The sequence below is a fragment of the Leptonotus elevatus genome, chromosome 20, assembly GCF_054856555.1.
Source record: "Leptonotus elevatus isolate MCC_2025b chromosome 20, RoL_Lele_1.0, whole genome shotgun sequence".
Lineage (NCBI taxonomy): Eukaryota > Metazoa > Chordata > Actinopteri > Syngnathiformes > Syngnathidae > Leptonotus > Leptonotus elevatus.
In genome coordinates this window covers 12,019,084-12,044,929 of record NC_141258.1, presented here as the reverse complement: position 1 = coordinate 12,044,929, position 25,846 = coordinate 12,019,084, and the positions used below count along the sequence as shown (strand labels likewise).

General features: G+C 42.9%; 3 protein-coding genes and 1 pseudogene across 3 annotated transcripts; 2 read left to right on the top strand and 2 right to left on the bottom strand.

Moving 5' to 3' along the window:
- The first annotated feature begins 1 nt into the window (after position 1).
- Positions 2-2,678, top strand: LOC147157096 (uncharacterized). Its single transcript, XM_086065187.1, has 2 exons — positions 2-1,279; positions 2,652-2,678. Exons 1-2 carry the CDS (start codon positions 2-4, stop codon positions 2,676-2,678), a joined length of 1,305 nt encoding a protein of 434 aa, XP_085921313.1.
- Positions 2,679-4,084: 1,406 nt separating this feature from the next.
- Positions 4,085-6,345, top strand: LOC147157095 (uncharacterized; annotated as a pseudogene).
- Positions 6,346-15,504: 9,159 nt separating this feature from the next.
- Positions 15,505-18,450, bottom strand: cstf1 (cleavage stimulation factor, 3' pre-RNA, subunit 1). Its single transcript, XM_086064540.1, has 7 exons — positions 18,362-18,450; positions 18,177-18,247; positions 17,875-18,096; positions 17,514-17,791; positions 17,248-17,445; positions 16,160-16,550; positions 15,505-16,025 (listed from the first exon to the last, which is right to left on the bottom strand). The coding sequence occupies exons 3-7, from the start codon at positions 18,041-18,043 to the stop codon at positions 15,766-15,768; spliced, it is 1,296 nt and encodes a 431-aa protein (XP_085920666.1). The 5' UTR covers positions 18,044-18,096; positions 18,177-18,247; positions 18,362-18,450; the 3' UTR covers positions 15,505-15,765.
- A 676-nt stretch (positions 18,451-19,126) lies between these two features.
- Positions 19,127-24,005, bottom strand: fdxr (ferredoxin reductase). Its single transcript, XM_086064472.1, has 12 exons — positions 23,658-24,005; positions 23,453-23,541; positions 22,695-22,790; positions 22,379-22,501; positions 22,193-22,306; positions 22,010-22,111; positions 21,828-21,935; positions 20,826-20,910; positions 20,076-20,275; positions 19,836-20,007; positions 19,592-19,765; positions 19,127-19,414 (listed from the first exon to the last, which is right to left on the bottom strand). Exons 1-12 carry the CDS (start codon positions 23,731-23,733, stop codon positions 19,284-19,286), a joined length of 1,470 nt encoding a protein of 489 aa, XP_085920598.1. The 5' UTR covers positions 23,734-24,005; the 3' UTR covers positions 19,127-19,283.
- Positions 24,006-25,846: the final 1,841 nt, after the last annotated feature.

Sequence of the window (25,846 nt, the reverse complement as noted above, 5' to 3'; positions counted from 1 at the left end):
TATGATTGAACTGTTTGTAGGAGGAACTTCTTTACCATTTATGGTTGACACTGGAGCTCGTCACTCCACCATTATGACATTGCCACCTGATAGTTCCCTCACCGCCGAAAGCATTTCATTAGTTGGATTCAAGGGAGAAGAAATTATCCTGCATATGACAACTCCTGTACACACCCAGTGTTTCACACAAACTTTGCTTCACTCCTTTGTGTACGCACCAAACTGTCCAGTGAATCTTTTAGGAAGAGATCTTCTCATAAGGACTGCTCCGTTGATCCAGTGTAGCCCGGACGGGCTCACTCTTCAGTTTCCAGATGGACATACTTATTACTGCGCTGGTGACTCCGCCTCCAACGTCTCCACCCAATTTCCAGTGGTGCCTCAACACGCCATGACCTGCGCCACTGCTGACATCTACTGGGCAAAGATTGACACTGGTTCCTCCGGCTGGAGGGATGCTGAGAATTTTTGGTCTTCTTGGGTTCGTAATCTCAGATCGTATGTATTGGTATCTGACTGTATGCATTGCACCCTTTTCTATGACAGATATGGTGATGATATGTACAGTGAAGCGTTCCGACCAATTGATGACAACGCCTGGGAGTTGCGTGTGGGTGATCTGTTTGCAGGCAAACCCGGTGTGGCTTATTCAGTTGCTCTGACTGAAGAACAATCACAATGGTATAGGATGGCAAATCCACCTGATCCATCTATGCCTCCGTGTCATCCTCATGTTTCACTGATGGTGTCATCACAGCACACGGCGAAAGATTTGGGTCCATTTGTCCTGTCTTGCTCACAAGCAACTGATTGGCAACCCTCTTTACATACACTCTTGCTGTATTCCAAATCTCTTGATGCCTATTGGATTAAATTTGATTTATTCGCATCCATGTCTGTTTTAGAACACCAATTTTTGGACCGACATCATGGAAGAGAAATATCTGACAGCGAGCTTGCTGGTGACATGTTGCAATCCTTACCTACTACACTGTGGTCTACTGACCCTACTTATGTGGGCCTATGTAATGTTACTCCAGTAACTTTTAAAATGAAACCCGACTCCATTTGGGTACCACAGTACCCCATGAAGGAAGAAGGACGAATTGGCATCTCAGTAACTATTGAAGGGTTACTTAAAGCAGGGGTTATTTGCAAAATTGATAGGTCTAACTACAATACTCCTATTCTCCCAGTAGAAAATAAAATTACTGGTCAATTTCGAATGGTACATGATCTAAGAGCTATTAATGCTGTAGTTATGACACCTACCCTGCCGGTGCCCAATCCTCACTCGACTCTGTCACAAATCACTCCATCACACACTCATTTTACCTGCATTGATCTTGCTAATGCATTCTTTTGTATTCCTCTTGACCCGTCTATGCAGAAGTATTTTGCATTTACGTGGAATAATGAGTGTTACTCCTACACCCGTCTTCCTCAAGGTTTTGTGTTGTCTCCTGGACATTTTAATGATTACCTTTGACAGTTGCTGTCACCTCTACAACTTCCTCCGGATGTTCTTTTGGTGCAGTATGTGGACGACTTACTACTAGCTGCACCATCCGAGGCGTCCTACCTTCAAGCTACACAGCTCCTTTTGAGCCATCTGGCTTCAGTAGGTTTGAAGTGCTCTAGAGACAAACTCCAAATTGCCCGACCTCAGGTTTCTTTCCTGGGTTGTCTCGTCTCGAGACATGGAACAGACATCATGTTCCGGATTTTGCGGAATTGATTCATTCTCTCAGACAATTAGTTAATGAAAAAGGAATGAGAAACCTATAACGTATTCTTTTTTGGACTCCAGCCGCTGAAATCTCTTTTGTTCTGCTTAAACAGTTCTTGTCATCAGCTGCGGCTCTTGTCATCCCTGACTACAACAAGATGTTCTTTCTGGATGTTTCTCAAAAAAACAGCAGTGTTTCTGCTGTTCTTTATCAGAAGGGGGAGATAGGTGAAAGACATGTTTGCCTTTATGCATCAACGCCTCTTGAAAAATATGAACGTCATCGTCTTTGTGCAGCCTTTGCTTCAGCATTAGCTCGCCTGATTCAGAAAACATCTCATATTGTAATACATCACCCGCTGACTACGTACATCACACAGTACAGTGCAGTACGTAACCAGCCTAGCATTTACTATTACAGGGGGACGACAGAGAAAGATTGAATCAGTCCTGACACAACCCCACATTTTGTTTATACATGAAGGAATTAACATGGCAGAAGGCCTGTTGGAAGGACAACCCCATTAATGCACTCAGCGAATTTTGGAAGAAAACTCACTGAGAAAATACCTTTACGACACACCACTGGACGACCCAGACTTGACGTTATTTACGGACGGCTGTTGTTTTAAAGGCGACAAAGGACTCCAATCAGGTTTTGCTGTAACACAAATGATAGGAACAAATTTTGACACAATAGAGGCAGAGAGACTCACAGGGCCACAGTCAGCTCAACGAGCAGAAATAGTGGCTGTAACAACTGCACTGAAGTTAGCACAAGGAAAGACTGTGAACATTTACACTTCCTCCGCGTATGCACATGTAGTTGTGCACACCGCCATGGCAGAATGGCAAAGAAATTACTTCATGACTGCAACAGGGACACCTGTTAAACACCATCAAGACATCTTTGCGTTAAAAGTCGCCTTACTACTGCCTCAAGCAGTAGCTGTGATCAAATGTAAAGGACACTCAAAAAAGAATGATTTTGTGTCAGTAGGAAATTATTCGCCAGACAAAGTGGCAAAGGAAGCGGCGGGCTACAGCCCAACATTAAAATTGATGGTGAGCGAAAGTGAATTAGGAGAAGGACAAGAAGTAACCACAGAAACAGTTAAGTTGTGGCAGGAAAAAGCAAGTCCAGAAGAAAAGAGTGTGTGGATGTTCAAAGGGGGACAAAAAGATGAAGCAGGTATATGGCGGAAAGAAGATAAATTGAAACAATTGAAAAATCTCATTTCTGTAGCACATGGAATATGCCATGTTGGTGTAGAAGAAACACTGAGACGACTACACACCTGGTGGCATCCTTTCATGAGACAAATTGTTAAAAGTGAACTGCAGGACTGCAGTGTTTGCAGCAGGTATAACAGTATGCCTACATCTAAACCTCCCCAGGGCACTCACGATCTGGGCATGACTGCTCCTGGTCAGGTGGTTTCGATGGATTTCACTGACATGATAAAACCAGTGTCAGGATACAGATATTTGCTGGTAATAGTGGATTCCTTTTCAGGATTGCCAGAGGCATATCTCTGCAAATCTGAAACAGCAAATATCGTGATAAAACATCTGATTAATCATTACATACCATCACATGGGTTCCCTAAAAAAATTAGATCAGACAATGGAACCCATTTCAAAAACAAACATTTACAAGCGGTAGAAAAATCATTGGTTGCTAAAACACACATTTGGTTCAGTGTATCATCCCCAATTCCAAGGACAGGTTGAGCGAATGAATAGAAATATTAAAGAAAAATTGCCTAAACCACTGGCCTCATCAAATTTGAATTGGCTACAAGCTCTTCCTGTTGCATTAATGAATGTGCGAATGTCACTAAACTCACACCAACAGACCATTTCTGGCTCCAACCGCTCCATTGGAAGAGATGCACGTTCCAGGGCCTCCAGAACTCAAACAACTAACATTTACTTTCTCCCAGCTAACAAAAAAACAACCAGATGCTCCTTCAGAAATAAATGAGTGTGAATATGTATGGTTGAAAGTAATTAAATGAAAATGGTCTAAGCCCAAGTGGACAGGACCCCACATGGTGACGGAGAGGACATATTTTGCAGTTCGCCTGCACGGAAAAGGTGATACGTGGTATCACATCTCCTCCACCCGACCGGCAAGGACACTGGCTGGAGCCATTGTCCCTGCACCAGGCAATCACCCGACAACAACCGAGAAGCAAGCCGGCTCCCACTGACATCATTCAACAAAGGTTGAGTTCACGGTATACGGGCAGAATAATCCCGGTGACTCATCCTGGGACCAGGTAGTCTACACTAAGGTCCCGAAGAAGATGACAGCGCCCTCCAGCAGCAACCCAAGAACATCATCTCGAAATGGCTTCGAAGTGGGAACGCATCTCCATCTGCTGCTACATCACGACACCCTTTCTCATATTGACTTTTATGCCAATCTGGTATCTCTGGAAGCTGCTCAGTACAACCTTGAACGTAACGACAACACATCGTATAAAGCGAAGTATTGATTCTCCACACACTCCCTGGCTCATATCCTGGATTTATAATAACTCAATAACCGTGACGGTGGCCCCAAACACGAACACCTCTTTTAAAATTCCCATTAGGTCTTTGAAGGGATTTAGGAACACTGTGCAGAATAAAGGGGAAGACTGGGTAGAATACTGGTGGTATTTGACAGGACATGTTTTACGGCTAGACTGGAGTGCTTTTATAACTACCCAGGACGGAAGTCACTGGCCACCGGGAACTAGTGAGGAGGCTATTTTCTTTAGCAAAAGGGTATCACTGAGTAACCTAGGAGATCAACTCGAATTGACCTTTGCCCTTCCCGATGGCAAAATACGACCGCCTAATGCAACTCTATATACTGCTATGGACATGGTCCACTGGATCCGACCCCTATTTTCCCATTGTGGTTTGTGTCAATAAGACTATGGGTAACTTAGAACAACCAAAAATGACTAATTACATGAAGGTGACCGGGGTAAGAGCTGTAAGCATACCGCTCGATGGTGTAGATGAGTGGTTCCGTGTTACGACAGGGTTGTTCGGCAGCAGTAACAATTGGCTACTGTTGGCTGAAGAAGCGGCCCGTGCCACTAACGAAAACTGTGTGGTATACGTAGGACCACGACCTCTATTACGAGTAATCCCGGCTAAAATAGAGGATCAATGTGTAATGGAGCTTATGAATAAAACTGTCCCCAATGCCAATTGCTCTAAATGGGACAAGGTGTATCCCCTAGTAAAATGGCAGAAGAACAAACCAATATTTTCAAACAAAGTTGCAGATGGTAATTTCTCATGTATTAAAATGTCAGGAACAGGAGAACAATTGGGAGAACTAAACCACATCACTCAATGCATTTCGACAATAGACGTGGGACAGACGTTCCAACCTCAATCTAGAGGGGACATATGGTGGTGGTGTGCCGATAACAGAATATTTGATAAGCTGCCCTTGAATAGAACAGGATATTGTGCTCTCATCACCCTCCTACTGCCAGTACAAATCAACCCCACCTCTGTTGACAACCTTTTGAAATTGATTGATAATTGGGAACCGTTATACCCCCTTCTTTCCGAAGAGCCAAACGGTCCTCTTGGCAAGAGCAGAATGTTCCCACCTACATTGATGCAATTGGAGTACCAAGAGGTGTGCCTGATGAGTACAAATTAGTTGATCAAGTACTCTCAGGGTTTGAATCTACAATTTGCTGGTGGTGCACCATTAACAAAAACGTAGACAGAATTAATTATGTACATTATAACGTACAGAGGCTGGGAAATTGGACTCAAAGTGGTTTTGAGGCTGTACACGGCCAGCTGGCTGCCACATCTTTGATTTTATTCCAAAACCGAATTGCACTAGATATGTTGTTGGCAGAGAAGGGCGGAGTCTGCTCAATGTTTGGAGATCAGTGTTGCACCTTCATTCCTAACAACACTGCGCCCGATGGAAGTTTGACTATTGCAATTGAAGGGCTGCGTACACTCAATATGAAAATGAAAGAACATTCAGGAGTGGATACTTCTGTATGGGATAATTGGATGGATGTGTTCGGGCGCTATAAAACCTTAGTTTGCTGTATTTTGATATCTATCGCTGTATTTGCTGCTTTGCTAACTACATGCGGGTGTTGCTGTATTCCATGTATTTGTTCCCTTTGCCAAAGAATTATTACCACTGCTATTGAAAAACAGGATATACAAAATGAGTCTTCTTATATGATGGTTGAGTCTATCGCTCCCCCAAAGAAGCCCACTGTTGAGGCATCCGACGAAGAGGACGAATATCCCGCTGGGATTTTTCTCTGAAATGTTTATCTGCTTGTGTCGGACTCTTTTGAGTCCGAAAGAGGAATTGAAGAGGGTCTTCTGCCCAGATTTAGTCATATTTGTTTTAATTTCCTTATTTTCTCAGTAGAGCTTTGTGAGTGTTATCGCAATTTCTGCCAGGTGCCGTCATGACTGGGGGACCTCTATTTCCACATCAATGGGCCATTGTCTGTGGTTAAAGTCAATGTGTTTGAATGATGTCTTTGAAGTCTTATCGCATGTCCGGTGAACTCCGGGTGGTCTGTTTCCTGGGGGCTTTGTGGTACCGCCCTTCATGATAGTATAAAAATGTTGTAAATGTCTGTAATCTGAAAAAGTACATCTTTAATCCAATGTGGTACTATAGGAGAAGAGTTATCTTTCCATTTCAAAATAAATAAGTGGTGTGATTGCAAGGTTGAGAAGGCGATAACTCTTTTGCACCCTGGCAGGTAGTCCAAAACCCTCAGATCCAACCCCGAAAAGCACCATCAATGGATTCATGGGTAAAGGGCTATGCTTTGAATTTCATTTTATTGACAACTTTCTAAGTCACCAATATTGCTAATTTATATTGCTGTATGTATATTTTTGACCCAGCAGATTTGGTCCCTTTTTAACCCACAAGTTAAAAGAAACCAACTTTATTTTAATGACAAAGTACCTGTATTATGTGTCCCAATCACTATCATAGAAAAAGAGTTATAAAAATAACAGGGAATTACAGACAGCCATGTTCTCTACAAGTGTATGTAAACTTTATCACAATTGAACATTTAACTCTATACCCGTTCTTTTGGAAAACTGATATCAAGTCCATATCAGATTCATAGCCTTCTACCATGCTAGAAATGTTATGGTTATTGGGTTCCGTACATGTTGCGGGACTCTCATTCTATATTTGAAATTTTTTAAACAAGTGTTGCCACAGTCATGAGATCAACAAAATACAAAAGGAATAAATAAAATAAATTAAGATTAAAATTAGGTTAGTGCCAGGACAAGTAATTTCATACGTTTAAGGGTAATTTAAAATTTTATGGGAGTTAAATTGTCCTCAATTCTGAAACGATCCTTTTGTTTTGTTAATGTACACAACTTGAATTTGTACAAGTACCACCATCCCTTTTATGAAGTAAAAGAAAGACAATCAATTACATGAAATCTAGCACTTCCATGACTTTAATGCTTCAGCAAATCTGACAAGAACACACATTAAATATTCACTGACACGAGGGCCGGCACGTCGTGGCTCATGTTGTGGGCCGGCACGTCGTGGCTCATGTTGTGGGCCGGCACGTCGTGGCTCATGTTGTGGGCCGGCACGTCGTGGCTCATGTTGTGGGCCGGCACGTCGTGGCTCATGTTGTGGGCCGGCACGTCGTGGCTCATGTTGTGGGCCGGCACGTCGTGGCTCATGTTGTGGGCCGGCACGTCGTGGCTCATGTTGTGGGCCGGCACGTCGTGGCTCATGTTGTGGGCCGGCACGTCGTGGCTCATGTTGTGGGCCGGCACGTCGTGGCTCATGTTGTGGGCCGGCACGTCGTGGCTCATGTTGTGGGCCGGCACGTCGTGGCTCATGTTGTGGGCCGGCACGTCGTGGCTCATGTTGTGGGCCGGCACGTCGTGGCTCATGTTGTGGGCCGGCACGTCGTGGCTCATGTTGTGGGCCGGCACGTCGTGGCTCATGTTGTGGGCCGGCACGTCGTGGCTCATGTTGTGGGCCGGCACGTCGTGGCTCATGTTGTGGGCCGGCACGTCGTGGCTCATGTTGTGGGCCGGCACGTCGTGGCTCATGTTGTGGGCCGGCACGTCGTGGCTCATGTTGTGGGCCGGCACGTCGTGGCTCATGTTGTGGGCCGGCACGTCGTGGCTCATGTTGTGGGCCGGCACGTCGTGGCTCATGTTGTGGGCCGGCACGTCGTGGCTCATGTTGTGGGCCGGCACGTCGTGGCTCATGTTGTGGGCCGGCACGTCGTGGCTCATGTTGTGGGCCGGCACGTCGTGGCTCATGTTGTGGGCCGGCACGTCGTGGCTCATGTTGTGGGCCGGCACGTCGTGGCTCATGTTGTGGGCCGGCACGTCGTGGCTCATGTTGTGGGCCGGCACGTCGTGGCTCATGTTGTGGGCCGGCACGTCGTGGCTCATGTTGTGGGCCGGCACGTCGTGGCTCATGTTGTGGGCCGGCACGTCGTGGCTCATGTTGTGGGCCGGCACGTCGTGGCTCATGTTGTGGGCCGGCACGTCGTGGCTCATGTTGTGGGCCGGCACGTCGTGGCTCATGTTGTGGGCCGGCACGTCGTGGCTCATGTTGTGGGCCGGCACGTCGTGGCTCATGTTGTGGGCCGGCACGTCGTGGCTCATGTTGTGGGCCGGCACGTCGTGGCTCATGTTGTGGGCCGGCACGTCGTGGCTCATGTTGTGGGCCGGCACGTCGTGGCTCATGTTGTGGGCCGGCACGTCGTGGCTCATGTTGTGGGCCGGCACGTCGTGGCTCATGTTGTGGGCCGGCACGTCGTGGCTCATGTTGTGGGCCGGCACGTCGTGGCTCATGTTGTGGGCCGGCACGTCGTGGCTCATGTTGTGGGCCGGCACGTCGTGGCTCATGTTGTGGGCCGGCACGTCGTGGCTCATGTTGTGGGCCGGCACGTCGTGGCTCATGTTGTGGGCCGGCACGTCGTGGCTCATGTTGTGGGCCGGCACGTCGTGGCTCATGTTGTGGGCCGGCACGTCGTGGCTCATGTTGTGGGCCGGCACGTCGTGGCTCATGTTGTGGGCCGGCACGTCGTGGCTCATGTTGTGGGCCGGCACGTCGTGGCTCATGTTGTGGGCCGGCACGTCGTGGCTCATGTTGTGGGCCGGCACGTCGTGGCTCATGTTGTGGGCCGGCACGTCGTGGCTCATGTTGTGGGCCGGCACGTCGTGGCTCATGTTGTGGGCCGGCACGTCGTGGCTCATGTTGTGGGCCGGCACGTCGTGGCTCATGTTGTGGGCCGGCACGTCGTGGCTCATGTTGTGGGCCGGCACGTCGTGGCTCATGTTGTGGGCCGGCACGTCGTGGCTCATGTTGTGGGCCGGCACGTCGTGGCTCATGTTGTGGGCCGGCACGTCGTGGCTCATGTTGTGGGCCGGCACGTCGTGGCTCATGTTGTGGGCCGGCACGTCGTGGCTCATGTTGTGGGCCGGCACGTCGTGGCTCATGTTGTGGGCCGGCACGTCGTGGCTCATGTTGTGGGCCGGCACGTCGTGGCTCATGTTGTGGGCCGGCACGTCGTGGCTCATGTTGTGGGCCGGCACGTCGTGGCTCATGTTGTGGGCCGGCACGTCGTGGCTCATGTTGTGGGCCGGCACGTCGTGGCTCATGTTGTGGGCCGGCACGTCGTGGCTCATGTTGTGGGCCGGCACGTCGTGGCTCATGTTGTGGGCCGGCACGTCGTGGCTCATGTTGTGGGCCGGCACGTCGTGGCTCATGTTGTGGGCCGGCACGTCGTGGCTCATGTTGTGGGCCGGCACGTCGTGGCTCATGTTGTGGGCCGGCACGTCGTGGCTCATGTTGTGGGCCGGCACGTCGTGGCTCATGTTGTGGGCCGGCACGTCGTGGCTCATGTTGTGGGCCGGCACGTCGTGGCTCATGTTGTGGGCCGGCACGTCGTGGCTCATGTTGTGGGCCGGCACGTCGTGGCTCATGTTGTGGGCCGGCACGTCGTGGCTCATGTTGTGGGCCGGCACGTCGTGGCTCATGTTGTGGGCCGGCACGTCGTGGCTCATGTTGTGGGCCGGCACGTCGTGGCTCATGTTGTGGGCCGGCACGTCGTGGGCCGGCACGTCGTGGCTCATGTCATCCTTGACTGCCAGTTGAAATTAATTTTAAAAAAATAAAAATAAAAAATAAAAAAAAGTTAAAGTTCAGATTTTAAAAAACAAAACAGGGCACTAGAGAAACATTATCCAACACTTAACTTTAGTATCTCAAAGAAAACTTTGCACATGCTAGTTTTATGCATTAATGGTTAAACAAATTTGGCTTGGTTTAGACTTGACTCAGTCACATTTCAATCCAACATGACCATTTCAAATAAACAGAACCAAGCAGTCTAATGGCCATTTTTACCCTCACCTTTATTTTGCAGCTTCAACACAGAATTCAAAGCCTGCAGAAGTTCAAAAGCCTCCTCAAGTGAAACATCATTGGATGTCACATCTGTAGAAAATACAAGTCTTAGTTTTTACAAACAGAGATTTGATTAATCAAATGTTGTTACCTAGCACGGCTCCCTTTTTAAGCCCAGCTTTGGATTCATCTTGTGTAGCGCCAGCTGGAAAACAAAGGCCTCATTTTAGCATTTGGAGAAATAAATGTTAATTTTAAACACCAAACAAACATACAAATTGTTACCCATTTACCTGTGTCCATCAAGAGCGCATGCGCCAGCACAACCAAGAGCCAACCAGCAGCCATCATTTCAGTGACAGTTGTGAAGAGCACAGACCGCATGAGCTTTTAGAGCAGGTGACAGGTGACCACAGCTGCTGCTAATTGGCTATAATTAGCACCAGAGGCACCTGCTATAAAAGCACATACGGTCTGTGCTCATCACAACTCTCACTGAAATGATGGCTGCTTTTTAGCTCTTGGTTGTGCTGGCGCGTGCACTGTTGATGGACACAGGTAGTGGTTCACAATATGTTTTTAATCAATTTTGTGTTTGCAATTAATGTTTATTTCCCCAAATGCTAAAAGGAGGTCTTTGTTTTCCAGCTGATGCTACATCAGATGAATCCAATGCTGGGCTTAAAAAGGAAGCTGTGCTAGGTAACATTTGATTGATCAAATCTCTGTGATAACTAATACTTACAGTACAGATGTGAAATCCAATAATGTTTCACTTGAGGGAGCTTTTGAACTTCTGCATGCTTTGAATTCTGTAATGAAGCTGCAAAATAAAGGTGAGGGAAAAAATGGGGTTTTGGCCATTGGACTGCCTGGTTCCGTTTGATTGAAATAGTCATGTTGGATTGAAAGGCAAGCATAAACCAAAACAAATTTGTGCAAGGTTTTCTTGAAGATACTTAAGTCAGGAGCGGCAACATGAGCCAGGAGGACCACCCCGCCAGTGCTGGGAAATTGAGAGTGATGGTATGGAGGCTGATGTGTGCACTTGTCTTGGTTGCTGCAACATTAATAAAGGCATGGAAGTGCATTAAGTTTTATACAACTACCTATGTCCGACTTTCTTCAAACTTGTTTTTTTGAGTGAGTCAAAACACTTGCAGTCAGTCGGGTAGCCTCCAAAATTGATGAACTGTAGAAACATCTGAGTGGTTTGTTCACTTGAAGTGACTAATCAGTGGTAAAGTCAGTAACACTGACCTTGCAAAAAACTACTTTGGTTTTAGTTAGAAAGTCCCAACATTGTTTACTGCTACCCTAACAACTTAATGACTGAAAAGACTAAGTCCTTGCATGGTCTCCATTTCTGCTTCAGTGGCTGGCCATAAAATGTATTATCTACTGCTTATCTGGTGTTTGTTGCAGGTGCAGCAGCTCCAGCAAGGAAGCCCTGACTTCCCTCTCCCCGGCCATCTCGGCTAGCCCCTTCAGCAGGATCCCAAGATGTTCCCAGGCTAGCCGAGAGATATTATTTCCCCCCCACCCCCGCTCCGATCCACCTGCTTCCCAGAAACACATCGGACAAATACAGTCTGCATCACAATAGACTCAAAGTCAAGAGTGAGATCATTTAGTAATTCAATGGGTTTAAAAGGACTAAATGTGATGTAAATTAAAAAAATATCTCAGTGTACTGAAATGTGATGTGTAAGTTCATAATATTTAGATAGACTTTTTATGATTATTAATATAGTTTATGTAGCTGTTTCATTGGTACCGCTGGTGCTAATTATAGCCAATTAGCAGCAGCTGTGGTCACCTTTCACCTGCTATAAAAGCTTATGTTGTCTGTGCTCTTCACAACTGTCACTGAAATGATGGCTGCTGGTTGGTTCCTGGTTGTGCTGGCGCCTGTGCTCTTGACGGACACAGGTAAATGGGTAACAATTTGTTTGTTTGGTGTTTAAAATTTTATGTTAGTTTCTAGGGATGGCCAAAATGGAACATTGAAATTATCAAATTATTTGAAACTATTGATTCACAAAAACAATTTGATCTTTTGGAACGTTTGGAACATCTCCCCACAACGAACTGGTGGCCAGTTGTAAAATATTGCAATCATACAGAGCAGTGTTTCCAGCTCCCCAGTAAGGAAATTAACTATTGGCTGTAATTGTAATGAACGCCATAAGAGAGATAATATCATGGTAAAGAAAAACTGAACCCCCCACCCCATCAAAGGTTTAGAAGTACAAATGAGCTTTTTGTTGCTGATACTTTGTTTTTAATTTTGTCTCTTAACATGACCTAAATACTTTGAAACCCCTAGTACTATCACATTTAATCAAAAACCTGTAGGCTATGTTTCAAAGGCTTTTTTGTTTTATTTAATTTCTTTATTTTGCGACGGGGCATCTTAAGTTTTGACAAAGTATTAAAGAGGAAAAAGAATGACCTGCAAAAACATGATGCCTGGATGCCTATTCTCATCCCATTGTGCGGATGAGTTACCACTGAACCAACCTCCGCATAAAAGATAATTGATGACATTTTATTATGTAAATCAATAAAACAGCAGCCAGGGCAATTTTTACGAAGTATACTTAGGTTGGATTTACTTCAGATTTAAGACATTTTAATATAGTGCAATTTCCGCAAGTGCTGAAATGAGGCCTTTGTTTTCCAGCTGGCGCTACACAAGATGAATCTAATGCCAGGTTTAAAAAGGGAGCTGTGCTAGGTAACGACATTTTAATAATCAAATCTCTGTTTGTAATGATAAAGACTTGACTTTTTTTTTTTTTTTTTACTTCAGCAGGCTTTGAATTGTGTTGAAGCTGCAAAATAAAGGTGAGGGAAAAATTGGTTGTTTGGCCACTCGACTGCCTGGTTCCGTTGGATTGAAATGTGACTGCCTGAGACAAGTCTAAACCAAAACAAATTTGTACAAGAATTAATGTTTTATTTTTGTCTATATACTTTACCTTTCAGTGTTCACTTTAAATATTCTATTACAGTATTGCTGTACATCCGTTGCTACAGAAGGAAGGTCAGTTGATTGAGAATTGTACTTTTACTTAACTACGCAATACCTCACGGCTTCCTGAAAATGTATCAAATTTGGGTTTAAAGGGTTAGCCAACCCACACATTTTCTTTACAATAATATGTTGTGTATATGGGCCTCAACTAGTCTTAACACGGCATTCTAATTAACCTTCCGATTGTGGAATATTAGTTAAGCGGCAAAATTAACCTTTTTTTTTTTCCATCTCGGGGCAACTATTTTGCCATTTGCTGTCAACTGAAATAAAATGACATCGCAGTTGCTCAGCTAATGACCAATCAATCATGGTTTCACAAAAGAGAGATGAGCCATGATTGGTCATGATCTGAACAAGTGTGATGTCATTTTAAGAGGGCAGTAAATAGTATACGTAATAGTACTAGTGATGGGAAAATGAAGCTTCATGAAGCACTTGTGATATTTTTTGACTCCTAGATGGCACTCTTGGTTGAAAGATGCAGTGGAAATGTAATCAATTTCCTTTGCACTAGCCTTCATATTTAAACCAAGAGCACCATCTAGGGGAGTCAAATATCACAAGTGCTTCATGAAGCTTCGTTTTCCCATCACTAGTAAATAGCATCTCCCTGAGATGGATAAAAATGGGTGGATTTTGCGGCTTAACACATATTCCTCAAACGCAACATTAATCCATGTTTAGAGTTTAGACTAGCGAGACCGCATAGAACATATTATTGTAAGGATTTTTGGGGGTTTGACTTCCCGCTTAACTAAAATAGGCCAAGATTTCACAAGTAGGTACACTTACGACTAAATTGAGAAAATAATTATTTCAATACTCGTACTGTCTTAATATTTTATTGTTTATGTCAAATAAGTGCCTTGGCTCAACTGCATTTGAAAAACACTGATTTAATCATTACACGTCTAAACAAAAGCTTGAGTTATTTTAGTAAAGTCGTATATGATCAGTGACGTGCAGTGAGCTCTAGGTTTGGGTCGGCAGGCGCAAATTGAAACGTACACGGCAATTACAAATTTGTGTCGGCAGGCGAGTGTACAACGTATCCTTGGGTGACCATATTTTCATTTCCCCCCAAAAAAGAGGACACTCAACCTGACCTCGAGGTACTTGATACTCAGATACAAGATGCCATACATTCAAACTATTTTAACATATGCCTCCTCTGTATGGGTAGAAAATAAAACAAAAAAACATTACTCTCTTTTGAAGTCTTACTCTATTTTTTTTTTTAACTCCGCAATTTTTTATTACTTCTTACGGGGTTCGTAACCATCGCCTCCAGTGCGGCAGCTCAACATGCCACTCAGCTAAAGTTCTGGGCCACCGTCACAGCCGGTGCGCTCTGCCAGCCACAGTGCACTCCGCCTCCCATTTGCCGCACAATGAAAAACTGACAATTTCAAACCCGCCTGGAAAGAATGTAATAAAGTGAATATCTCCCTGTAAAACACCCTAATTCCTCACAAAATCAAGCTAGCATCATGTAAAGTGTAACAGCCAGCTAATCGAAGCACATCCACAAAGTCCTTTTGTACCATTCTTTGTGAAAAGTACAAATAATTCTTTATCCCTTAGTTTGCAGAAGATCCGTTAGCTCAGGCATTGGTCTCCCATCCTTCAAAAGATGATGTTTTCCCTCAAAAGAAAGGCATGAAAATAGTTTCATATTCTCCAGAGTGGCTTCATCTTACCGCCTTGCTGTACACTAAGTGCGTTTTGAATTCACGAATGCACTGTGCAAACGTACATTTGCATAGGAATAATACAGCGACGTAAAAAGGCTGCGTAGCGATCTGCCTATTTGCGTAAAATACTTTTCTACTGGGAAAGTGACTACGCATTCGCGGGAACACACCGCAGACAGGGCTGGGAAAAGCACAGTAGCGGTGTGCCTTCAGGAGGATAATTTTTGCAGCATTTGTGCCTGCAGGCCAGATGAAGTAATGAGTCATTTTTAATTGAGGTATGAAAATCACCAAATGTTGTCACTTTTAAACCTATAATGTAGTGTAGGCTTTCTGAAAGGAAAGAAATAATTAAAATAAATAGAAAAAGCCAAACGGTTTCAACTTTCATTTTAGCCTGTGGAAGGCAGTGCCTACCCTGATCGTACGTCCTGTCACTGTATATCATGTACATGTTTCATAATTTATATCCAATCATACATTGGAGGTCAGCTCATGTATAAAGTTAACTCTATAAACAACTAGGACCTTTACAATGCATTTCAGATTAAGTAGCTATCTAAGTAGCATGGTGGACTGGTGCAGTGTCTATTAATAACCACAGTCAACGTTAAGTTTTTCTGTTTTTTTTTAATCTATACAAAGAAACGACAATGTTCAAGTAAAAAAACAACCCCCCCAACTAATATTACAACAGCAACCAAAAAAAATCGTGTTTTGCATGACTCGGATAATTTTGACAAAATAGTAACATTGAAAAAGAGGCTGTGATTCCTAAGCAAAAAAAAAAACACATCAAAATGACTCAAACTAATCCAACTTAAAGATTCCACAACAGTCCTTCGTTTCTAAAATGATGTGGCGGGAGAGGTCAATCTGTGGTGTTGCGCCGGTACCAGAAACGGGCCCTGAAGTCATCACTGCAAGTCATGAAACCAGGATTGGTGGGAGAGTGGACAATGCAGCGGACTATGTTGTTGTGTCCCAGAGAAAGCAGGTTTTTCCTCTCCGCTGTACGCGAATCCCAGCAGCACAGGCTGATGGTGCGCTCGTCAGGAAGAAGAATGTAGTCCTCCGTGTGGTTGAACACGCCCTGCGTGCGATGCATCTGACGACCGCTCAGGCCGGCGCCTGCAACGCCAAACACATTTGAGATGATGAAGTTGTTTTTTTTTACATAATTGAAAATGCAAACATTTTCTGTGGGGGTAGGCTGTGGAGTTTAAACTATTAAACAAATGTTAAAAATCACACATCATCTTCACCTGTGTATTTCACCAACATTCGGCCTGTTGAAATTTCCCACAATTTGACCACTGAATCTTTCCCACTGGAAAGGATGTACTTGGAGTTCTTTGTAAAGACGGCTGAGCACACCTCTGCTCCATCATGAGCCTTGTCAAAGGTGGTCACACAGCGATTGGAGACGCCATCCCACAGTTTAATGCTGCCATCCTTGCTGCAGCTGACGTAACTGTTGGCTGAATGGTTGTAGCCAACGCCGCTAATGGTGTCTGTGTGCTGGTCCCCGGGGTTGCAGGACACAAAACATTGAAAGGTGTTGACATCATAAAGACGCAAGGTGGGGTGCTGTGTTCCAACGAGAAGGAAGTCTCCAGATGGATGAAACGAGATGGAACGCAGCATTTCTGCCTCCTAAAGGGGAGAGTGATTTGTTTAAAATAAAAACAATGTCAGGAAATTAAACTAATATGTTGGTTCAGAGGCATACAAAAATATTGTTGGGCAACAAAAGTGGTGTCAAAATGTCCGGTAAGCACGAGGCGTGTCAGGCGACTTTTTTTTTTTATCGTAATTAATCACATTATTTCAATAGTTTTTTTTCACGATTAATCGCATACTTTATATTTGTTCTAAATGTACAATAAATAGTTCAATAAAATATTTTACACAATTTCATAATTCATAAAATGTAATTAAGTTGTACTGGGGGAAAAAAATGTGTGATATTGATTTGTGTTGGTCATAATTCTGCCACTAGACGGCATAATTGCATTTGTAAAATGCATTTTTCTTTTCATATTAAGAGCTATCCAATCTTTAACATGAAGTAACTTGTGAAATTCTGCACATTTTTAAAATTGTAAAATACAACTTGACCCCAAATCAAATGTATGCAGTTTTATTAAATTTATTACTGCTAAATTTTGACATGGACGAGTCTGCTGCGTTGGGACTGGAATTCCCCCAGTACATGCTTTCCAAGTAAGGGGCGGCCATTAATCGCGTGATAATTTTTTTTTGTGGCATTAAAGGAACTTTAAATTAACTAAAAAAATAACACACTCATTTTGAGTAAGAACATCTTTAAGAGGAAATGTTTTTGTCTGACCTGTACGTATTTAAAGGCTCGTTTTGCTGAGGGCTTTGAGTAGTCAAAAAGTTTGAGGGTGTAATCTCTTGCGCCAGAGGCAAGGATTTGTTCAGTTGGGTGAAATGCCAGGCAGGTGACTTCATCGACGTGGTCATACAGTGTTCGAATCACAGGGTGATTTTCCATGTTTTGCTGAGCTGTTTCATTCATCATAATCTGTAAGAAAGAAAAAAAAAACCATTAAGACTTTCTTAACATGCGCTAGCTTGTGCTACCTGCTTTACCTCAATAGGCATAGCACTTTTAGCCAGCATACGCTCAGTGTCCAGTATCTTTATGGAAGCATCAGCAGAGCCTGTGGCGATGAGCTGGCCATCCCGACTATATGTGGCAATGCGACAGGGTCCCTTATGGGAGGTAACGTAGCATGTCTCATACTCAGATGCTTCTGGAGACATTGTCTGGACATCGGCATCAAATTCCAGATCAATTCCCACACCAGGCGCTACTGTATCAGAGCGTCCAATGGCATACTGCACAGCACTGTCATCGTTCTCCATACCTGTAACACAAAGGAAATATCTGATCATTAGCGGACATACAACAAAAAACATCAGCTTAATAAAATATCGAGAAACAACTTACCAAGTTTTACCAGCTGTACAAGCTGTTCTGATGGTGTAACCACGTTTTGAGGTTTAATTTCATTGACCAAACTGTTGGCGATGTTGGTGTATCCATCGTAGAGTAGCTGGCTTATGATGAGTTTATACAGATGCTGCCGATCTTTCAATGTTGGTTTGGGTCGATACATCTTCTATTACGGACCAAATCAAAGCCGAGAACGTACCCAACTAACGTAAACCACTGCAGGGAAAAGTTGAATTGTTCAGTGAAATAAATTCACTTTTATTACGCACAAAAATATTCCTGAAAGGAATAAATACCTGAACGTAGTATTGTTAGCTTTGCAGCTTGACTTCAACCAGGGCGAATCACTTGGACTTGCTAGGTTTACCTGTAAAACGAAATGGCCAAAATAATTGCATTTGTGGTAACATAGTATTGCTTTATTCTTAACGGCAGAAGTAGATATACATATTAGGTCACTAAACCATGAAATGTTTCACACCTTTGAACTGTTTTTCAAGCGTGGTAGTCGGCGCCGTAGTTGTTGTTTTCTCCTTCTCCGACAATTTCCGGCATTTTGGCGGACTACTGCCATCTACCGGTGAACGTTACGGCTTTCAATTTTAGACCTTTTTATATTCTTGAATATACAGTACTTAAACCACAAAAAATGGGTGTTAATTGCAACTAAATAATTTTTTAGGACATCATGGCGGGCACGTGAGTAGTTTATATTTCAAAAAGTACATTTAGACAATACAATGAAAGGATTGTATTATATTGCCAAGTATTTTAAATTCAACTAAACTTTATTTATAGAGAAGTTTAAAACAACCATTGGCGCATACAAAGTGCTGTACATGGAGTCAAAATTCGTCATACAATAACAAAGACAGTTAAAACAATGCAGTAATAAAATAAAAACAGCAAATGCCATAAAATGCTGAGTCAAAACCCAAAACATGTTTAAATGACATCACAGCTCACCTGTTTTCTGAATTTAGTCATGTGACATTCACAAGTTGAGCATTTATGCACTGTGATGTCATTTTCAGTGGACAGCAAGTGGCAAAATGGCTCCCCCATCAGAATATTGTATTTCAAGACATATACAACTGCGATTGGCTGGCAACCAGTTCATGGTGTACTGCCTGAAGCCAGCTGGGATAGGCTCCAGCGCCCCCCCGCGACCCTTGTGAGGACAAGCGGTTAAGAAAATGGATGGATGAAGACATATACAAGTACATAAGAAACAATGAAGACAATGTAATGGTAAATTATATTTATTTTTAAAACATTGGAGCTCACTGCATTATATAAAATTCATTTAATGTAAGATATTGTCATAATACACATTTTCTACATTAATGCCCCCATCTCTCACACACACACACAGACTTTTATTGAGATATTTCCCATGATGATCAAGCCCATGCCACCTGAAGCATATTTTCCACAGTCAGCAGTTTTTCTCTCGGTTTTCCAATTGATTCTCCCCTCTTCACCTCCATACTGTCGATCTTTTCCCAATCCGAGAAGGTCACAGGCTTTACTCCTTTGGGAGATGACCAAACAATGGACTTTGAGCAATCACATAATATATACAATGTGCAGTTTTAACCCACCCAATTAATCTAGTAAAGCAAAAAAAAAAAAAACAGTTCTTAGTATTTATTGTATTAAGTGTTTTCTCATGTATTACAACTTTGAAATCAAAGCAGCAGGAAGGTACCTCTTTTTTCAAGTAGAGTTCTAATACTTAGTGCCCCAGACTTAGCAGCAGACATGTCCAAGTCCCCTGAATCCATGTCTTCCATTAGGGATCTTGCAGTGTCAAAACTATTATTCAGAGTGGTGGCGATCACACCAGTTGGGCCTGTCTTAAGCCACCCGCTACAGTATAGACCTAAAAAGGAAGCAACAGTGTTGACAAATGTTTACTTATACCAGATTTGTGCTGTTTTCTTTTTGGGTACCTGGAGCTTGTTGAACGCGGCCCATTTGGTTCGGGACTATCGCTTTGCCAGAGTCAAACGGTACCGACGGGTCAATGGCGAGGCTCTTGTAGCCAATGCTGCTAATGACAAGGCCACAGGTCACATCCTCTACCTCGTCAGTGAGCACCGCACGAGCAGCCTCACCTGAACCCTGGTTACATGCAGGCAGACAAATAAAATACAACATGTCAATTTAGCAATCAATGTCTCAAAATCTACCTCCAGCTTGTTGACTGCCAGTCGGATAGCGGCTGTCCTGGTGCCGTCGGGATTGGGAAGGACCAGGACGGGGCTCCGGAAGAATCGAAGTCCCCAACTACGCGAGGATTTGCTTCTTCTTTCACGCTCCTCTTCCGCTGGAAGCTCGACGGCTGTCTTTAACATCAACTCTGTGAGACGTTTTCTTGGTCTTGGTAAATCTGAAATGGCAAAGACACTTACACTTCTATTTGGGTAATTGAAAATGGCCTTGTAAATGGATTGTTTACAAAAACAGTCATACATAAGCACACAATTGTTAAGTGGAATTAAAACGATCTAAAATCTTAAATATAAATCTGAAAAGTGTGGTGTGCATTTGTATTCAGCCCTTTTTGTGGTATTATCTTGAGCGATGGGAAAAAGACAAATGCAACGTATTGATGCAATGTTAAGACAGGGACGTGTGTGAGTCACACCAACAAATCTTCATTTCCTGTAGGGGTGTGCAAGCTGAGAAAGTTATCACCCCCTAAGCAACACACTATTACTCAGCCCTGTTGTTATTTCTCTGGCAAGGTCAGTGGAACAAGGACAAATAACGGGGGGCAACTTCTCTTTCTCACATACACAAGACAACTTTTTAACTACAGAACATAAGAGGCAGGCAGGAGGCAAGTCTTTAAAGATAGATGTAGATGTAGCCAATGAAAGAGACAAGTGAGTGCATAATAAAAAGGATCCCTTGAAATTATTTCAATGACTTCTCACCTGGAAGAGCCTCAGGGACACCCACAAAATCACCTGGCAGCATCTCAGGTCTGGTGCCTGGTAGCTTCACCATTTCTCGAAGCTCCTGCATTAATCACAATAAAATATGCATGTGTGAATGTCAACCTTGCTTCTTGTGTTTCTTTTTCTACAACGATTTTTTTCACATTTGTTTTTTCTGACGGTGTATAGATGTCCTTGCTGCCTCTCACAGGTCAAAGTTGGTACTGGATCAGATATCTGGTTTTGGGGGTGGAGACTCATGATTGTACAGTCGGTGAGGTGTTCTGAGTTCTGAGTCATTTCCAGTCACTGATCTGAATATATGACTGAATAGCCGATAGGCCGCCATATTGCCAAAACGTTTGTTGGCATACGATCCTATACATTTAAAGTATCAAAATTAGAGAATATTTGAAACAGTACTTAGTAGAAACAGCATGATTTAAGGTGTTTTAAATTTGTTAAAACATAAACAAGAGGACTTCAGACATTTCACAACATGCCTTAAATACATGTATGAATGATATGCTTGATGATGTTTACAGGAGGAAACTTGTATATTTTTTTATTTAAATATTATAACTATAATTCAACAAAAGATGCCTCTGCCAAATCTAATACAGGGGTCTAAGGAATTGAGTAATAAAAGAAAAAGGGGGTCTTCAAAGCAGCACATACTTGTGACTGCTTTTATTTTTTTCCACTTGCTAAAAAATACTGACCACAACAGTTCCATATTGCAGCTTTAAAGATGCAGTGGAAATTTAATTAATTTCCATTCCACTAGCCTTTTTATTTAAACCAAGAGCACCATCTCGAGGAGTAAAAAAAAAAATCGCAAGTTCTTCATAAAGTTTAATTTTCCTATCACTACATTTAATATAAATGTCACATCTGTCTCAATTGTAGCCTTTCATCATGCACAGGTAGCGATTTGATTATTTGTATTATTTTCATTACATCCTCATCAGTTGTAGTAGTTATCTGATACTCACAGACCTTGATAGTGCACGCAACCTGCATGGGTCCCCTCCTGCCGACTATCAGCACCCTACGGACCTTGCTCCCCATCAGCGCTTCAAGGGCAGGTTGAGTGATGTCGGTTTTCTGCAGATAACCATGTTTACATTTGCAACAACAGCAGGAAAACGGGATTCCAAGTTGGTTAGCCATCCACGTACCTTTAAAATGTCCGCCGGCGACAGTAATATCCGTGCTATGTCCAAAGCCACATTGCCTTGTCCCAGAATGACTGCTGTTTCACAACTCAGGTCCGGGCTCAGCTGAATGGGAAAAGAACATTGTTTACAAACTGAAGGTAAAGAAGCAAAAGGAGGAGAAAGAAGCTTTATGAAGAGACATACCTCTCGACAGCTTGGCAGTCCATTGTACCAGCCTACAAAGTCTTTGGCGGAATGCACACCAGCCAGGTCTTCTCCGGGTATCCCCATCCTCCTGTTTCCCTCTGCCCCGTAGCTCTATTATAACACATAAAATACATTAGGAAAATATTGCTTGCTCATAGCTAGTTTTGAATGTAAGCATCTTACCAGTATTACTGCATGGTACGCTTGCTGCAGCTCTTGAACGCTCACATCCTTCCCAATGTTCACGTTTCCATAGAAACTACAGCGTGCATGTTTGGCCGTCTGCGTGAACGTGTTGATGACGTTCTGAGATTTCAGTAAAACAAGAAAAACAAAAAACAAATCAAGTTAATATTTTTCTTAAACATTATCTAAATGTTAACCCCAATTTTGTAATGTTTCAAAAATATTGTACATTATCCTTGAGGTATTTTGACCAAATCATGTCTCAGAAAAAAGGGCCAATAAACTGCTATGCATAATTTCCTTTAGGGTTCACCTTCACTTCTGGATGATCAGGAGCAACCCCAAACCTGACAAGGCCAAAAGGGACGGGTAGTTGCTCGTAAATGTCCACTTCAACATCTTGACGGGCCTGGGAGGAAAAGCAAAGATCTAATCACACCGTGCTTTGAAAAAGTATCTGCCCCTACCTTGCATCAGATTTTTTTCCCCTGACAAATTTATCTCACTTAAATGTTTCAGATAACTGAAAAACTTGGTGTTTGGGGTTGCCCCACAGATACAGTGTCTTGCAAAAGTATTAGCATCCCTTGAACGTTAAGTGGAACACAATCGGGAATTAAACGAAACTTATATGATTTTTTTTTTAACAGTAAGAAACAAACAAACAAAAAGTAGGACATGCTGAATCATTCACCCCCCTTTTCTCTCAGTGCAGACAACGGACTCCAGAAGTTCCCTGATGATTTCTCACCTAAATGACTGGTGATGATAAATAGAGTCCAGCTGTGTGATATTTTATATCTTTCTTTAGGTTTGAAGCCTGAAATGTGGCAAAGGGTCAACAGGTTCAAGTCGGCTCGCACTGTATCTTTCTGACTGAAAGTCAAGCTAGGTGGTAGTCATTTAGAGCTAAAAATTACCATTTAAGCCACTTAATCTAGTGTTTACATAATCAATCTACCTTTGTGAAATTACATGTAATGGTAAATTGACTATGAGAACCAGATTTTGCCACCCTGCAGTATGTGTGACGGCTGTGACGTCATGAAAAAGTGAAGTATGTGTGTTTACCTTGATCAAGTGCTGTGCTGTGTAGAATCCTGCTGGTCCACTCCCAACAACACACACCTTTGGCCTACATGAGGAAAATGCTGCCTCTCCTACAGGCAATACAAAAAAATACCTTGTCACAATTTATCATTTCACAAAAACGCTAAGAAATGGACAGCAGCTAAGTTCGAAAGCTAATAATAATAATTAGATAAAAGTGACTCACCGCGTCGATTTATCCATCTACTCCTTCTCCACGTCCACAATGTGAAACCGCTAAAAATATTTTTCATGCCAGGCATTTTGGATTTTACTGTCTTGAGATAAACGGTGTGGCTGTCTCAAGTATTCCAGGTAGGTAAATCCTCAGAGCAGCCCCCTCTGCTTTGGACAGACGAAAGGGACCGAGAGCAAAAGCCAAGGGGGGGGGAACGTGGTCGGTTTCCTCCTCTACTTGGTTAATGATGTAGATAGAGCACAGCGACGCAATGTTTTATTGAAACACTTATTAACTTAGTCTGTTACATTATGAAAGCAGCATCTAGTTATCTTGCGCTTCCATGATGTGTAGCAACAAAAGTAGTCCGACAGAAAAAGCACAGAGGTTCCCCCTGGACTATTTTAATGAACTGTTGAAATAAAACTAAGAAATAATGTTGGGGATTCTAACTTTTCTTGCGTTACCATTCACCCGTGTAGGTTGATTCTGCTAAGAAAAAAATACAAAATAAGTTAAAATCAACAATTAAAATGGTGATCATTCGTTGAAATGCATTATTTATAGTTAACGGTGTTGCTGTTAAATATGTATTTTAGTTTAAAGTACAAAAAAAAATCTATTTTGAAATTGTAAAATTGTATTTATTTATTACATGCCACCTGTGTAATATTTAATGGCCGTTTTATTGACTAATTTGTATGTACTATATATTTTTTAACTTTATTTTACGTTTACATCACAATAGCGGTTTTGCTCAGTGAAAGGAAGCTCACCGTTCATTGAAAAGCATTGGACTTTGGATCGTTGTAATTTGATTTGTGAGAATTATTTTGATTTCAAAATGTGATGAAATATCGTTTGACTACTCTAACAATCTGCCTGGTTTGTATGCTAGTCACAGGCAAAAGCAATAAAATACGCCATTTGTTTTCATCGTGTAATGAGAAGCTTGCATTGCGGAAATATTATAAATGTCTGGATGTTCAGAATTGTCCATACTGTACCCCCCCCCCCCCCCCCCAAATCCACAACATTTTAACGTTGATAACAAACATTCATGGCTAAAGTGTCATTGTGATATACACACTCAGGATCTTTCTCTTTCTTGGTTTAATTTGCACATTTCTACCAAGAAATTTGAGGTTCAACAGCAAAGATGTGAACATTTTATTTATTTAATGTGGTCTGTAGTCACAGTGGTTTAAGTTGAATAACTAAAGAACGCTTGCGCTGGTAATTTTCATGTTAAAATTTCACACGTGACATACCAGACATACAAGCCAGGATGTGGTAGCTCAAACATGTACAAGACTGCAAAATGCAAGCAAGCAAAAGAGATGTGTTGACATATTTGCAGGGCATGTTTCTTTGTGCAAGATGCAGAATGACCTCCTGCTAACCTCAAGCGTCTACTCATGAAGGCCCCCCAAATAACTCATGTATCTGAAGTATACAGCATTTTCAGTGCATGGACAATGATGCTCCCTGGGTTGCAGCTGATCATGTATCTTGTTAGTCCTATTAGTTCTGGTCGCTTTTGAACTTTTTGGTCTGAAGTGCTTTTTAAACTACAGGAGCACAAAGAAAACACATCCAGTTAAAATTGCATTATTATACCGCAAACAACCAAAACACTTCATGGTAATAATTCAACTTATTTTGTATCGCATAATCACTGCTCCTGCAACCATTGGGACACTTAATAATGTCACAATTAAAACAATCAAGGTGTTATCCAAAACATTGCTGCATTGTTTGACATCTGTGAGGGAAAAGTGTTGGATTTATTAACTTGAAACGACAAACTAATTATTGTTTGAAAACAACTTTTGTACCTCTGACAATGATAAGGGTCTCATTGCTGAGAAGGCTTTCCTCCGCGAAATCATCCAATCTGAGGAAGAGCCATTTGCAGTAATACAAGCTGGTGTCTTCTAGCTTCAGTGGAAAAACCTTGATAGTGAAGCCGTGGCCTTTGATGGTGTGGCGGAAATGGGTGATGTGAATTCGGCCGTCGAATTCTGCAGATGTTGTCGTCTTGCTAAACAAACCTCTACTCAAGGACAGGTACAGCACATTTCTTTGGCCGTGAAAATGTCTGTTTAGATAGACTCCCACTGGATTGGATAACGTAGTGGAGCATGTTATCTCAGAGAAGGAGTCGACACTTGCAACTGATGTGTGTGGAGGATCCT